The sequence below is a fragment of the Bactrocera dorsalis genome, chromosome 2 (genome assembly GCF_023373825.1).
Source record: "Bactrocera dorsalis isolate Fly_Bdor chromosome 2, ASM2337382v1, whole genome shotgun sequence".
NCBI lineage: Eukaryota > Metazoa > Arthropoda > Insecta > Diptera > Tephritidae > Bactrocera > Bactrocera dorsalis.
In genome coordinates this window covers 39,856,186-39,872,661 of record NC_064304.1, presented here as the reverse complement: position 1 = coordinate 39,872,661, position 16,476 = coordinate 39,856,186, and the positions used below count along the sequence as shown (strand labels likewise).

The 16,476-nt window shown below is 33.6% G+C and overlaps 3 protein-coding genes across 16 annotated transcripts in view; 1 reads left to right on the top strand and 2 right to left on the bottom strand.

The window, feature by feature from the left end:
- LOC105224592 (uncharacterized) overlaps positions 1 to 16,476 on the bottom strand; it is a 229,400-nt gene that overhangs the window by 173,072 nt on the left and 39,852 nt on the right. The gene's annotated exons all lie outside the window — the stretch shown is intronic.
- On the top strand, positions 329 to 9,691 carry LOC105224586 (transmembrane protein 245). Of its 14 annotated transcripts, none has more exons than XM_011202717.4 (9): positions 329 to 751; positions 1,181 to 1,742; positions 1,806 to 2,384; positions 2,447 to 2,987; positions 3,835 to 4,037; positions 4,115 to 4,524; positions 4,906 to 5,058; positions 5,118 to 5,147; positions 9,182 to 9,691. In XM_011202717.4, exons 2-9 carry the CDS (start codon positions 1,224 to 1,226, stop codon positions 9,453 to 9,455), a joined length of 2,709 nt encoding a protein of 902 aa, XP_011201019.2. In that variant the 5' UTR covers positions 329 to 751; positions 1,181 to 1,223; the 3' UTR covers positions 9,456 to 9,691. The 14 variants fall into 14 exon arrangements, with proteins under 14 accessions (XP_011201019.2, XP_019845220.2, XP_049303293.1 ...); XM_019989661.3 differs by having other exon boundaries at positions 329 to 957; XM_049447336.1 differs by having other exon boundaries at positions 330 to 695; positions 9,185 to 9,691.
- Positions 9,428 to 16,142, bottom strand: LOC105224588 (aldo-keto reductase family 1 member A1). Its single transcript, XM_011202723.4, has 6 exons — positions 15,883 to 16,142; positions 10,613 to 10,793; positions 10,350 to 10,540; positions 10,168 to 10,284; positions 9,720 to 10,102; positions 9,428 to 9,638 (listed from the first exon to the last, which is right to left on the bottom strand). The coding sequence occupies exons 1-6, from the start codon at positions 15,952 to 15,954 to the stop codon at positions 9,608 to 9,610; spliced, it is 975 nt and encodes a 324-aa protein (XP_011201025.2). The 5' UTR covers positions 15,955 to 16,142; the 3' UTR covers positions 9,428 to 9,607.

The window sequence follows — 16,476 nt, the reverse complement described above, 5'->3', positions numbered from 1 at the left end:
TTAAAATGTACTTAGATATATGTATGTGTATATAATGTATGTATGCTTACATACATATGTACCCACCTGTTGTAAAACACCTGCCATTCCTAACTTCACCATTTATCTTGACCGTGCAAGAAAACATCAGGGAACGTTGATTATAAAGAAGATTCAATCAGATCAATACTCTCTGGAAAAACCCACACCGTAGGAAACATTTAATTGCCGAAATTCTTATAAAATGCCGACAGTGCAGATTAGTGTTCATTAATATTTTATAAGAGGGACGTTGCCGAACCGATTACTTGAGGACAATTTGTAGTGGTTACTTAAGCAGTATTAAACGTATTTATTGCTGAAAAATATTTTATGATATGTATTTTTTAAGTTTTACTCACTTTCTTTTCTTTGGGAATACAAATAATTTAAATTATTGAGTACTGTGTTTTCAATTTTTTAAAAATCATACTAAGATTGTAGTTAGTGTCCACAACAGCTGATATCCACACTGCTCTGAGTTCACAACAACCCTGAATGATTTCATAAAAAGTGGATGCTAACTGATGTAAACAAAATAAACACGGTACAAAACAATTGATTTAATACGAACGAAAATACCAAGTGAATAAAACCATGCTCTAATTAATTATGGAATTCTAAATTAAGCCGGATAAAGCATAGTATTGTAAAGCAGTGTAACAACAACGATATAAGTGAGTTATTGCTGAAAAACCGAAAGGCCAAATCAACTAGCCGAACTTTTTGAAACGTTAGTCAAGTACACTGACGTCATCTTAGTGTCCTCGTTCTGTTGATTGAGAATAATTTGCTGAAATATATTTGATATACAGTCATCCATCGCTAGTTCGTAAATAATATAAACCAAGGCTGTGATGCGAAATTCTAGTTGTTATCCGTATAAGCCAAGCTATTAATTTAATGCAGTAGGTGTGGCCGAAGTGGCATACGTCATCAGTACGCATTTGGCCACATTTCTTTGCTATTTTTAGTTGAATATCTATAAAGAATTATGCTAGAGCGATAATGTATGCTTAAGTACATGTGTCTGCGAAATCGTTGATAGCAAATACTAGAATAACTTTTGTAAATTAAAATGTTTGTACAAGTATAATACTAGTTATATGCAAACTTTTGTATTGTGTACAACTTTTATTTTAAAAATTATTTTCTTTTGCAGCGTTTAATTGAATGCCCGACATTACATATTTTTTACATACAAAATGAATCGTTCAGACTCAATTAGGCGCGATCGCTCCTTCGACAGCGTTCTTAACAAGTTGATGCGTATGCGTTCGCAGAATCATGAAACCTTCAAAGCGGCCATGTACAATTTTTTAATAGCTGCCGGCATTGCAGCATTTGTTGCCGTCTGCTTTATACTAGGTCCTTTTGTGCGTCCTTTACTCTGGGCTTTCCTGATGGGAGCAGTGCTCTTTCCTTTCAAGAGACGTTTAGCGCAGTTGTTGAATGGTTGGTTTGAGCGTTTGGAGGAACGCGATTCTAATGTGTTGGTATCAATATGTTTGGCACCGCTGGAAGCTACCGAACATTGTGGCAGTTTAGTGGTAAGTTGGCTGCACGAACACTGGCAATTGTTGACGGCAGGTGTGGGTGTAGCTGCTTGTATCAAATTGTTGGTGCTATATGCACCCAAAGGGTTCCTGTGTGCCGTTTGGCGTTTTGTAGTTTTCTCGCATAGTACTTTTGTGCAGTTAATTGGTTTTCTTAATATATACCTGGTAAGTACTCATACCTATACAATACGGTAACTCTAAAAAGCACTGACAATATTTATTTTACAGTTAATTGCAATAATTGTTGTATACTTGACGTCAGTATATTTCTTGTGGAAACCAGAAAATAGCACCAAGTTCGTCATGGCTGGCCAGTCGCTTTGGGTGGCTATAGTTAGTTATGGTTGCAGCTTTTTAGGCGCACTACAAGTACCTGCCTTTATTTTGATAATGTTGTATGTAGGTGTATCAATTATATACCATATGCGCACTGCGGAAGGATCTAGCAGTTGCATAGAAAAATTAAAAAAGTTGCTAGACAAAACTGACTTTGAAAAGTCAGTAAGCAACATCAGTGTGAAGAAGCAAAGTTTGCATTCCGACGCCGAAGATGTCTCCTTGAGCGAAACTTTGGATTCGCTGGACAATACTGAGTTGTTAGATGAAAATGAGGTGCCACACCTGAGTGGAATCTACTTCAAATGCTTATTCTACGCATGCGTAGCAACATTTTTGTATCGTAATGTTTGGATGTTCATATTGGCCGCCATACCCATATCACTGCATTTGTTATATACATTGGGCAATGTGACTGGCTTCACGGCTTTCATATCAAATAAAATGAATGAAGCCTATGAAAACTTAAAGGTATTATTGTTTTAAATTGTCAATAATTTCAAATTAAACCATATTTTCGTATTAACCTCCAGAGTTGGGCTATTGAACACCATTCTGCCGTACTGCCGCTCTGTTTGCCCGGTGTGCTTGAATTGAATTACAAAATAAACGCCATAATACGCGATTCATTAAAGTCCTCTGTCGACTTGGTCACTTCCATACTGATGATAATACTCATGCTGTTAATTATCGTCTTTCTTGGCGTATTTTTCTGTGTCAATATCTATTCCGAAACCATTGAAGTTGCTTACTTGGGCAAAGATCTGATAAACAAAACAATTACTGATCGTCCGGAATTGATCGATATACTACCTGAGAATATACAGTCATCCATTGATGATGCTTTGGATAATGCGCATCATTATGGGCGTCGGAAAATCGAAACGTACATCGATGATTGGCTAGCCGAAGCCGATTCAGTACATGCCACTAAGCTGAAGGAACAAATTTTAGATGTCTGGGATCGTTTAATACAGTACTGGATTGATGTTAATAAATCTGACTCGGCTTATGGACCACGTGTGCCAACAGATGCCCTCAAAACGACTTTCGGTGAAATTGTTGATAATCCTGGTAAGTTAAAAATTTCCACATGCGTTGCTTCATTTGTGTTTTGTCTTTTTAATCCACTTATGACCCAAATGCAATGACAATTGTACTAACAATTTGCTTTAAAAAATATTGTATATATATTTTACACATTGCAACATTAATACTCATACATACTCTTTATACTATGTAGCAATACTGTTCGTAAAAAATGACATTTTCGAATGAAGGCGATTTTTTTGAAATACATATTTAACACTTCTAAGAAAAAGTCAAAAACTTTTGAGAACCTTTTAACAATTCAATTAAATTAACTTCATCTACAAAAACATCGGTGTCGGAAAATAAGCTCTGTCTTTTTCGAACATCATTTATTTTCAAATAATAATACTTTCACATTTGCTAAGCTCTAACAAATGCGCACATACTTTCTATTAAGTCTAAACAGCCATAAACTCTTAATTGACTTTCTGCAATGCCAAGTTTGAAGCTCAGAAAAGGCTATATTTAAACCAATGCGAGGTTTTTCTGAAGAAACGCCCTAAGAAAAGTAAATTATTACGCCATAATAAAGTGAGTATACCAAAGTTTAGAAAAGAAACTTTCGCGCTACATCTTAAGTCCATTTAAATTTAATTCAAATACACCCGAAGTATATCAGCGTGTTAAGTATGCATTGATAACGGAACACCCTGTGACTTCTCAACGATATTTTCCAATGTACATATACACATATGTACATACATATACTCCTACTTGTATACTATGAAGGATTTTCGTTTCGTTTGGTTCGTTTTCCCCCTTGTTGTACTTGCTCATTGCTCACTGCATGTTTCAGAAGCTAACCAATTGCAATGTGTTTTTAATAAAGGACATTTTAAAGAGCTAGTTTTAGTGGCAAAACAGGGCATTATCGGCTGGGCGAAGAGCAACACACAAACCATACTGGAAGTGGCTGAATCTCTGTGGCACATCATACGCACGAATCTCTCGATGATCATGAGCTTTACGGGTGATATTTTATCTCTGCTACTGTCTGGCGGTCAGGCGTGTGTGGAGTTCATACTGGATATGGTACGTGATCTGCTAATACACACACATTTTGTATGGGATTTTAATATTTGTAATTTTTTTGTTCCTCTCGCACGCAGATTGTCTTCTTTACTGCGCTATTCTATTTGCTTTCGAGCAGTAATACGAAATATGCGCCACTACAGGTTACCAAATATTTGGGCTTCTCAACGTCCGGCTCTAAAATCGCCGATGCTTTGGAGAATTCCATTTCAGGCGTACTAATCTCCATGTTTAAGTGTTCCATTTTCACCGGTCTCTTCACATGGCTGGTGCATACAGTGTTTGGCGCGCGCATTGTCTTCCTGCCATCGGCGTTGGCGGCCATTTTGTCGGCAGCACCATTTTTGGGCAGCTATTGGTGTTCGCTGCCGGCTTTGTTGGAGTTGTGGTTGGCGCAAGATCGCTTCTATGCCGGACTTGTGCTCTTTCTACTGCAATTCTTCGTGCCACCGTATTTCGAGGCCGCCATCTATGCGGAGATGAAGGGGTAAGTTTGTGCTATAGTGAAAATAGTTTTATACTCAGAACAGTGTATATTAAATTTGGCAAAAAATGTATAACACTCTGAAGTAAACGTCGGGGTTTGATACCAAAAAAGAATGTTTTAACATAAAAATGAGCACCGGAACGAGTTTAGTCGATTTGGAGAATCTTTCTTGGTGGTGGTTACTTTTAAAAACTTAAGATATCGGACTGAAATCTTGTACACGCCCTCTTCTCCCAAAACAGCTGCAATAGCATATAACAACAACAACAACCTTTTATGTTATAAAAAACACACCTGTTAAGGGTATTACAGCTTCAGTGCAGCCGAAGTTAACGTTTTTTCTTATTTTTTTATAAAAATCACAATTTTTTTTCATTTTAGCGGTGGACATCCATATTTGACTGGTTTGGCTATCGCCGGTGGCATGTATTGGATTGGCTGGCAGGGTGCGATCTTCGGCCCGTTAATGCTCTGCTTCTTCATAGGTATATTTGAAGTGGCTGCCGTAGCCATGCGTGCCAACGAAGATGCAAGGTGAGTGTTTCGGTTATGCTAATGGCAAGTAAAAAAATAATTAAAGGTGCATTTTGTAGGCGCAGCTCCGATGAGGACACCCGCGCGACGTGAGTTGCCTAACAAATGCATTGACACATGCTAAATGACATGAGCATCTAACGCAAATAACAGTACATCGCAGTAATGTGTATTTATCTTAATGCCAAAAACATGCTGCTTTTAACACTTTTAGGCTAATACAACATTAACTTATCACAGCTGATTATTTAACACTTACAAATCAATCCATAAACATTCATTGGATTAAGGGCTAACGTGCGTATGCGCTGATTTAACAAACAATTTAACGGTTCATTTGAAAAAATAATAGTAAAAATTTGATGTTTGCATCAAATTCCATTTCACCACATCATTTTGGATTTTAAAGTATGAAATTGCATTGCCTTATTATCCCTTTGTATTTTCAGCGAACGCAGACATTCCTTTTATGACTATTAACGCTAAATAAACTAAAAAGAACTTTAATTGCAAGAAAAAATTTTCCGAATTTTCCAATGAATGTATTAATGTTAAACAATTGGCATAACTACCTCGAATAGTTTGATAAAGAGATTATCAACTGATGTTGTAACTAATGTACTAAACTCCTATATGCTATATACATATATTTATGTAAGCTTACAAGTTGTATGCAATAGCAGAAGATTTTGAAATATAAAACTACTTAAATAATGATAAACGAACTTAACAATGAAGATATTAAAGAATGCAAATTCTGTGTACATTTATGGCATGTCATTTAATTGTTGTTTAGTAGTAAATTCCTAAATAATATATAATTATTTAAAAATGTTAAACGAATTTTTATCCGCCCACTATCCAAAAAAAATTATATGTAAAATGAGTTTTTTGTATTGCATTTTTTTACAAAATGAAAAGTTGTTTATAATAGTTTTAGCTTAAGATTTAGTTTTGTACGATGTAAAAAATGAGATTAAAGATAATATACAATACGGAAATTTTGAGTTTGTTAAATAGTAAATTGTTATAAAACTGCATAAAAAGTGAAATGATTTCAAAATAAAATAAAATAATATAATATAATAAATGCTGTTAAAAATAATAATAAAAAAATCAATAAAAATAAATATAAAAATAAAAAAACACTAATATCGTTTAACTAAAATCTATATTGATATAATAAAATAAATTTTTATGAAAAATTAAATGCTGTAAAAATAATAAAATAAAAGTTAAATTATATATAAAAATAAAAATAAAAATCACAAACATCATTTAACTAAAATAAGCACTGAAATAAATAAAACAAGCATAAAAAATTAATCAAGAGTTGCGAATTTTTTAATTAAAAACATTTTCATCAAAAATAAAAATTTAATTTTTTAATACCGATGTTGGGATTAAAAATAAGATTTAATTTTTTTTTTAATATGAATGAAATACGTAAACGTTAATTCTAAACCAATTTCTATATTTTTTAATTCATTATTAATTGATATTATATATATTAATGCCTTTCTTTTTTATTTTTTAATCCGGTAAATATTTATTTTTAACTTAAAAAAATTATATTTTTGTTTACTTTTTATTCTGATATTATTATTTGTAATCCCGTATTTGGGATACAAATAAAAAAACTATTTCAAATGTTAATTAAATTATTTTTTAATGCATTATTTGCAACCCTGTAATAATACATACATAGCAAAAAATTAATATAAAAATAACATATTCAATAAATAATAAATAAATAAATAATAATAATAAATAAATAATAATAATAAATAAATAATAATAATAATAAATAAATAATAATGATAATAAATAAATGTTTACAAACAAATAGATGATTGATTAAGAAGAAGACATTAAAAGATGAACTTATGCAAGCCACAAGTTTTAAGTGGATACCGGGGTTGCGAATTTTATAATAACAAATTTTTTCTAAAATTAATTATTCCAACATCTTTATTAAAAATTAAAATAAATTTCAAATTTTTAGTTCTGCTTTTGGGATTAACAGTTGAAAATTTAAAAATTTTTATCAAATAAAAATTGTTAAATCTCTGTGTGTCGATTAGTGCTCTAGAATATCAAAGATGATGCCAGTAGACGTGCTCTTGTTGAAAATGGTAAAGCGCAAACTCGAAAATATACAATTTCCAAAACACTTTTTTTATTTATATTTTAATTTTTTTTAATCGGGTATTTGAGATTACATTTCTTTCTTCAAACCAATATTTGGGATAAAATTTTGTTCAAACACGTATTTGCTTGTGATTAATTTTTTTTTTTTGAATTGAAGGGTTCCAAATTGAAAATAATGTTAATTCAATATTTTTTATGAATTTTTTGCAACCCTGGTGTATAGACTAAGTTATTTTTAGAAAACATTCCTATAGCAGCAAACAATAAAAACAGACTAATCAAAATGTTTCTAATACTTCCTGTTTATATGCGAATATTGTTTTATGCAATTTCATTTTGTAAATTACTTAAGAAGCACATCCAGTGTGAAAACTTAAAAAAGCGATTTCTGGTAATAAAAGCAAAAACTGTGTATCATCTATTGTTTTAACATTTTAAGTGCATTTAAGAATACATATAGGCTGTTCACGATAATGTGGTTATCGGGTTATGTGGTTATGTGATTAAGTAAACAACAACAAAATGCGTTATGACAAAATAACCAAAGTTGACCAACCTAGGCCTTTGTTTACAGATTATGTGGTTGTTTGCAATCAGCAAATTATGCAAGATGTCTGCAAATTTTATACAAAGCATATTTTGAACCCTTAAAATTCGGATTATTTAATAAGCACATACCTTCAATAAAGTCCATTTCCTGAATAGCAGAACTTATTTTAAATTCGATTTTTTTTTGCTTTTTAAACTTTGTTTAGGCATTTTATAAGTTGGAATTTCATTGAACTAAAATTGTAAACAATGAACAGCTGTTTGTGTAAAAATAAGCAAATAACCATACAACATAGGGTGCTCACGGAGCATAGAGGTTATTTTTAATTTAATAATCACATAACCCGATAACCACCTTACCGTGAACAGCCTAATAGTAAAAATTTTAAAGAAAAAAAAAATATAAAAGTCCTGTATTTTTGCATTCCGGCCTTCTGCGTGGATGAAACTAAAAAATCTTCTGAGCTAGAGGATATTGTCTGAAAACCTACGGTCCCAAAGTTGAATGTTACTCAAAAGAAGCCTCTGGAAAAAAGGACATAACATCATAGTAGGATAAAACCCACGGGAAACGTTAGATAAAATCTGCGGTCAGGAAAAGAAAGCTCCCACACATGGTTGAATTTTTAAGGATTATAAACTGTTTTTTTAGATTTCGAGCCAAATTACTAGTGTTATAAAAAAGTTATATTTGTATGTTGAAAATAATTAAAAGATCTATAACTTTTGCATACAGACCTTTTCACATAACCTCAAAACGTATGTGGAAATTTCATAAAGCCCAGTTTTTGGTTATTTTTTTATTTTATCTTTTACAACATATTTTTTTTTATTAATGAAATTTGATGTTAACTTACTTTTTTATGTACCAAACATACGGTATTTTTTATTTAAAATTTTAACTATGATTTACAACAAAAAAAGTTGAAAATTCATTTTTTTTTAAATGTCAGTGTGCCTTCCGATGGGTTTCAATCAACTATGAATTTATTTTTGTTTTATAATTTTCAAAGGCTTCAGCATTAGTCTATGCGGTTTAATTGCGTGAGTACAAGTATATATAAGGATAAAAATTTTGATTTTTTCGAAATTTCACACTTGGTGTGTTCCTTCGCCGTAAATGTTGCAATACTCCTTATGATGTAAATTTGTCTCGATTTTATGTGTTATTTTGCAAATATTGTAAGCACTTTTGTGTAATAAATACTTATTGCCTCTAATATGTGTATGCCTCTATTTTCACCACCAATGTTTTTTCATTTTTTGCCAAGCTGCTGTGATTTAGTGCACTGACTACGCCTTTTGCGCGCCTACTTAGTTTTATCTAACAGCTATCAAAGCGGATAACACGTATTATTTGTTACAAATAACTCCTTGAGCCAAGTTCTAAAATATATTAACATATATATATGTATATGTACAGCAGCATCAGTTGCAATGGTGAGATCTGTCACATTGAGCCACCAACAGATGTGAAAGTTGAGCTGTCCGTGCCAGACAGCCAGGCGAAAGCTACATTGCCAGCGCCCACGTTGCCAGAAGCAATGGAGAGCAAAGAGAGCGCTGCAAGCATTACCCTAATCAACAATTCACCAGCGGCGCAAGAGGAGCGTAAAGATCTGAGCACAGTAAAACCCCAAGCCATCGAACTTAAAATAATAACGAAAACTTTAATGCCAGTTGCTGAAGCGATTTAATAATGTGTTTATTTTTTTGTTGTTTTCTAAACTATTTTATGTGTGCACCCCAGGGTCTGTCTATTCTGTCTATTCGTGTGAAACAGTTTACAATAATTCATACATATTGAGAAAGTAAATCAGCTGTTGCTTGCCATGCGTAACCAAAACACTTAGAAAGGGAACTCTGGATGCTTTTCAACGCTGTAGCAGAGAAAAAAAAAAACAAAAAATAAAATATATTCTTTCTAAATTTATACTGTTATTTTCTTATGGTTTACTCACCCTGGGAAAAATGAGAAATTCACCACACGTATATTTGCGTCCAAACTGTTGAGCTGTTCCATTTCCTCCGCCCTCAATTTAAAATCAAAGATATTCTTATTCTCGTACATGCGTTTAGGATTGGTGCTCTTTGGTATAACCGATATACCTTTTTGCACAATCCAGCGTAGCAACACTTGTGCCTCACTTTTGCTATGGTTTTGTGCGATCTCTTTGACCACGGGCACATCTAGTAAATCTGGTAATTCGCGTTCCACTCCAGCTCTCTTATTCAAGGTACCTACACCTTTGGAGCCGAGTGGCGAATAGGCGGTCACGGCTATATTTGCAGATTTGCAAAACTCGATTAGTTCCGGTTGTTGCAAATAAATGTGATATTCGATCTACGGTTGTAGTAATACAAAGTTTAATTATAATCTTAACATAATTCTAATTAGATAGGATAGACCTGCAAGACTGCTGGCTTGATGGTGCAGTTCTGAAGGATCCTGTCGATTTGCTTTATAGTAAAGTTGGAAATTCCAATCGATTTGGTTAAGCCTTTTGCGACCAGACCCTCCATTTCCTTTAAACCAAGATTAGATGATTATTTTTACATAAACTCATAGACATTTGCGTTGTGTAATTCACCTTCCAAATAGCTACGAGATCCGTGCTGGGATCAACAATTACGGTTCCATCTTCATGGTGCTTGAATGCACCTTTTTCGTCTACAACCACAGTTATGGGTGTGTGTATTAAGTATAAATCCACATAATCTAGCTGCAGATCCGCAAGCGATTTTCGCAATGTCAGTTCAACTAGATCGGGTCTGTCGGCACCTGTCGGGTGAACAAGAGCTCTTTGTAGATACACAAACAAACTGCATACTTGTATATACAATTCTTAAATACCTGGTGATGGTAACTTGGTAGTGATGAATAAATCGGATCGCTTTATTTTTCCCGAAGAAAACCACTTGGTTAAAACGTTTCCAATGGCCTTTTCATTTAAATACACCGGTGCCGTATCAATATGACGGTAGCCCACCTTGAGCGCTTCATTTACAGCAGTGTTGATTTCTTCCTCACTAGCCTATATAAGGAATTGTAGAGCAAACGGCTACGCGTTATTGCAAAATCTAAGAAATTCTATGGTTATCATAGTCCTAAGAGCCGGATTTCAAAATGATACATACATATGTATACTTAAGTAAGGTGGTCAAAGTGGTTCTTGACCTTTTAAACTTACTTTCCAATTTTGGGAAACGTTGCTTTGGTATTTTAACAACTTACGAGTATATTTTAGGTCATAGACCCATTCTTCTTGATATGGGTTATGCTGTATATTTATCAAAATTTATTGGCTATATGAGGACAAATCTTAGACAAATTTAGGATTTATAGTTTAGCCAAAAGTCTAAACCGATTTATTCCCTTAATTATGTACAGCGAGGCTAGAGACCTTCCGAGCTGATTTCGTTAACTTCCTGCAACTTCCTCTTCTTAAGATACTTCACAATTTGACCGATAAGTTTACTAAAATAATGATTATCATAATCTTGAAATGGCGGTTAGGGTAGTATGGATTTACCGAGTTCCCCAAACTATAGCATATCTAAGAATGTACGCTCACTTAAGATATGTTACATAAAGCCAACCTGAACCTTGATAATCCTTATTTTAGGTTTAGAAACCCCGATATTATCTATTTTTGCCTCAAAAGTAACATCTGAATTTAACGCCTATTCCCGCGTTTGAACTACCGATGCCCTCTTAACTTTGATATTCTCTTTTGTAGTTGAATTTGTGACTTAGTTGTACAAGTTGTAGTTGTGATAAAAAAAATAACGATAGCTTTAAAATTAAAACTCCGCGGGTTTGGAGAGTCCTATTGTCAAAATTCTATTTTATTATTTCGAAATAACAGGTCATTCAAAGAGAGACACTTTTTTCAATAGCCTTTTTTTGGCAGATCACGCGTGAGTCGTGGAAAGACTTCTGCCTGAACAACGTTCACAAATCGTTCAACTTTATTACGAAACTTCACGTTCTGTAAATAATGTGTTTTGTGAGCTTCGCTCAACTTATGGTCAACATAATCGACCGACTGCATGTACTATTCGCAACACCTTCGCCCATCCTAAGACCCAGCATTCATTATTGATAATATACGACCGAATATACTACGTCCAGTACGCAGTGAAGAAAATATAGCAGCAGTAGTTGAGGGCCGTTCGCAGCGCAGTATGGAACGATTTGGCGACCTTGCCAAGTGACATCGCTTCGCTCTATTGACTCTTGAAAAGATCCAAGAATATCCGATGTTTTGTATGTAAACAAAGAAAACGGCTGCATTTGGGATGAGGAAGAGATTCAAGAGCTGCCATTTCATCCAGAAAAAAACCACGATTTGGTGTGGTTTGGTTTATATTTCTTCAAAAATGATGCCGATGAGAACGTAGCCGTCAATAGCGACTGTTATCGCGTCATAATAACCGACTATTTGATGTCTGAAATTGAAACTCATGATCTCGGCGGCATTTGGTGTCAACAAGACGGCGCCACTCACTCGCATCAATCAATGGATTTATCACTTCGCTGAGCAGATAATTTCATCTTTTGGGCCATCGATTGGCCATCAAGATTAGGTTAGACTTTTTCCAGTGACGATATGTAAAGTTTATGCGGACAATCCCGCTTCTATTCAGACCTTGGAGCATGCTCGAATGGGTCATCGAAAATGCACTCAACGGTTGAACGATCTGAGACGTAGCCGCGACCAACATTTAAAGGAGATAATCTTCAAAAAATAAATGCCAAATAATGTTTTTTCGAATGACTATAAACATTCCCCATTAAGTTTGTAGTTTCTGTGTTTTTTTATTTAAACAAGTAGTGAACTTCGAAAGGGATCACCAGTTACATGCTCCGAAAGTACGATAAATCTTCCAGTAGTAGCCACTAAGGTTAGAAGTGATTTTATGAGCTGGCAATTCAATGGATAAATAAATTTGTTCGCAAATTCTTCGCCAAAAACAATACTATAATGAGGCCCCAGCCACTTTATTCGCCAGAAATGGTTCCGTGGAAACCTTTAAAGGCCGTCGTGGTACAACATAGTTGAAAATCGCTGAGAGTGCTAAAGGCTAAAAAATGCGCCTGTGAAGTATTATGGGTTCGATGCAAGCGAACAGACAACTTAGTACTTCAAATTTGCGCAGTAAAATTTTCAGACAAATTTAGTTAGCTCACACTCATACAATATATAATAATTCATCTTTTGAAACTTCTGCAGGCATTGCTAATGATCTTGAAATAAACATTTTTTGAATAAAAAATTTTCTAAAAAAGTTGTGTCGTTAAGATTTTTAGTGTCTGCTGTGCACTTTCGAGTTCATCTAAGTGTTATGGACGCAAGTAGCTTAGAATAATTTTGAAATTCTCAGCTCTCATAAAAGCTTTATAATTATTTTGTGTTCTCTGTGTATAGATAAATTTAATGATGTGATTTTGTCGAGTCTTTTGAGAAGCACTTTCGGAGTACTCTGAGTACTGAGTAACTCTTAATATATAATACATCAGTAGTTGATATACTGTAAAGAACGTAACTATTAAATTCATTTTATTCATAAGCGCACCTGTTGTATAAAAACGGCATTTGAATGTGTGATAAACAGTTTTAAACTTGTTTTTGCTTGTTCATGCTTATCGAAGATACTAAATCTTCTATACTCATAAAAGAAATATACATAAGTATGTAAATATGCGCAGTCACTGTTCCTCTGTTAGCGCTTTTGTGTTTAAAACCACTTGAAAGTCATCGCTTGAGCACGTTTTCATTACTGAAAGTCAAAAAGAATGCAACAAAGCATTTCAATTGCCGGTTTCGTGGATTTTCTTGCTTGTTTTTTTTTTTTAAATCTGGCTCAGCATCCAAAACTCTTTTGGTACATACTCTATGTGTACCTTTAGACAGCTTTCACTGAGAGCTGATTATTTGTAGACTAAAAAAAATGTAAACAAAAACCACTAACCGGTTTTAAAAGTGAACAACTAATATCTTTAGTAAACGTGACATGTTTGTTGCTGCTTAATTAAAATATGAGAACATTTATTTCAAAGCCAATTACGTTCTAAATTGATTCATCAATTTAATTATCCATTTACATTTTCATACCCTGAACAGAGTATATTAAGTTTGCCACACAATTTTTTACTCCCAAAAAGAAACGTCAGGAACCCAATAAATTATATAGGAATATAAATGATCAGCATGACGAGCTGAGTCGATTTAGTTATGTCGGTATGTATGTCCGTCCATTCGTCTGTACATATGCAAAATAGTCCCTTAGTTTTTAAGACATTAATCTGAAATTTTTATCACATCATTTTTTCTTCAAGAAGATGTTCATTTCTCGGAAACACTCATATCGGAGCACTATAGCATATAACTGCCATAGAAACAGCATGATCGGAATTAAGGCCTTGTAGGCAAAACTTTTTTATTTGACAAGGTATTTGCATGAAATTTGGCATGGATTACTGTCTAATACATAGGTAGAATTCCCGAAATTTTATTTATATTTTTGTTATTTTATAACAAATTAGATCGGGTCACTCTAGCATATATGTAAGTACCATACAAACTAACCGAAAGTCAAGTTTTTGTTTGGATTTTTTTTTTATTTGATAAAGGTTGCTATATATATTTCTGGACTAGGCAACACTAAGTGTTGCCAGGTGCAATCTGACATTTCCATTGGAAAGTTTGACATTTTTTAGCATAACATCACTCAGAACGTTTTGTCATTTAATAGTGAATTGTTTTATTTACAGGGAATTAAAAAATTCATCTCTGCCAAAAAATGGAACTCGTGAACATTTTTGTGCGATCATTTTTCACAACTTCCGACGTGGATTATCACGACAAGAGTGCATCGATGAACTAAAATCTTTGTATGGCTATGAAGCACCATCCTATAGCACTGTGAAAAACTGGTACAACGAATTCAATCGTGGCCGACGCTCGCTTTAAGACGAATTCGGTGAAGGTCGTCCAAAAACAGCCGTTGTGCCAGAAAACATCGATGCCGTACGTGAACTGATAATGCAAGACCGTCATGTAACATACCTTCAGATAGAGGCCTGTCAATGCATTTCTCCCACCAGCATACATTCGATATTGCATGAACACCTGGCCGTAAAAAAGGTTTGTTCTCGTTGGATCCCGGCCAATTTGACAATCGCTCAAAAAAGGCTAGAGTGGATTGGTGTAAAGAAATGCTGATAAAATACGAATCATGGATCTATGCGTATGAGCCCGAAACAAAACAGCAATCGACCGTGTGGGTCTTCTAAGACGAGCCAAATCCAACAAAAAAAAAACAACAAAAAAAAAAAAAACAAAAAAACCACATGTTCCTTTTTTGCCCTAAAAGCTGTTCATTTTTCGAAACCATCGATATGGAACCATTAGCTACGATATGTTTATCACTGAACAATAAAAATCAAGTTCTTGCATGGAAAACTGTTTTTTTCTGAAAGGTTATAGGTTCTGTGTAACCAAAGTTAACGTTTTTTTATTTCTTTTTTCAAAATCATATAAAAGTTGCAACTTTTAATAATAGTAAGGCAACTAAGCCGTTATTGGGCATACGTTTTTTGTTAGCATTGGGCGTATATACTTGACTAAAACTAAAACTTAAGACCTTTATCTGCTTTAAACTACAAAAAAGGGCGCGGCAACTTTGCACCACTTTGACCAGCTATTATGTATTTATTTTATAACAAGTTGCTGCCCGCAAACAAACACACCCCTTTTAACGACTATTTTCAGCTTCACTAAGTGCGGCAAAATGTAAAATTCAAAACCGTCAACTAAAATGCAAAATAACATAACAACACATTTCATAAGTTTACAGACGAAGGAAAAACGATATAATGAAAAGCACTCATATTGAAACAAAATTTGAGTTTTAGTTATAAAATGGTTATATATTGGTTATATCTGTTAGCGGAAGCTGAAAATTTTATGCTAAAAACTCAATTTAGGTGACGATATAAAGCGTTATAAAAACATTTTTTTATTTAAAATTTTCGGTTACAACAATTTTAAGCTAAGTAATTAATATTGAAAAATGAAAAATATATATTATATTATTATTAAAATATATTATATTTACCATCCAAGTGCCGTAACCAATAATTGGCATCCGCAAGCCATTGTTCAAGTTCAAGTACTTTTGCTCGCTCATGTCTTGTAATTATCAGTAAATAAATTAAATAAATAACACTGTATTATCTTTGATTGCAAATATCACCGCGCACAACAAACTTGACCGCGCCGAGTTCAATTCTACTCTGAATGCAACGAAAGAAAGCTGACTGTGTATCAACCAACGACACTTTTAGCCAACCGTTAAGCTTTATCGTCGTTAAAAATACTGGTTTTCATATACCTACAAGTATAAAGAAAGCCATTCATTTACTTTGTTGCTCTCGCTGCGCTTTAGCTCTTGTTTTATTAATTACATTAAGAGTGGGAAATGTTTATTCTACTTTTCACTGCAGCTTCGAAAGAGTTTTAAAACTTTTTGTGCTTAGTTATTTGCATATGGTATTATAAATATTATATGTGTGGGTATGTATAAAAATGTGTGTTACAAATATTAGTGTGGAAAACGATCGGAAAGGAACATAACCAAAAACTGTAGCGTCAAACAATATACTTCGTAAGAACTTGCTTCTTAGCTTAATTTTTATGAATTTATGTAGTG

Bases quoted from the DNA above. Each gene is read 5' to 3' on its own strand.
- LOC105224586 (XM_011202717.4), top strand. From the start codon at position 1,224: ATGAATCGTTCAGACTCAATTAGGCGCGATCGCTCCTTCGACAGCGTT. The intron at 4,038-4,114 runs GTACGTGATCTG...TCTCGCACGCAG, and splicing joins TGGAGTTCATACTGGATATG to ATTGTCTTCTTTACTGCGCT. The intron at 4,525-4,905 runs GTAAGTTTGTGC...TTTTCATTTTAG, and splicing joins ATCTATGCGGAGATGAAGGG to CGGTGGACATCCATATTTGA.
- LOC105224588 (XM_011202723.4), bottom strand. From the start codon at position 15,954: ATGAGCGAGCAAAAGTACTTGAACTTGAACAATGGCTTGCGGATGCCA. The intron at 10,541-10,612 runs GTATTTAAGAAT...TTCACCCGACAG, and splicing joins TACCAAGTTACCATCACCAG to GTGCCGACAGACCCGATCTA. The intron at 10,285-10,349 runs GTGAATTACACA...CTTGGTTTAAAG, and splicing joins ATCTCGTAGCTATTTGGAAG to GAAATGGAGGGTCTGGTCGC.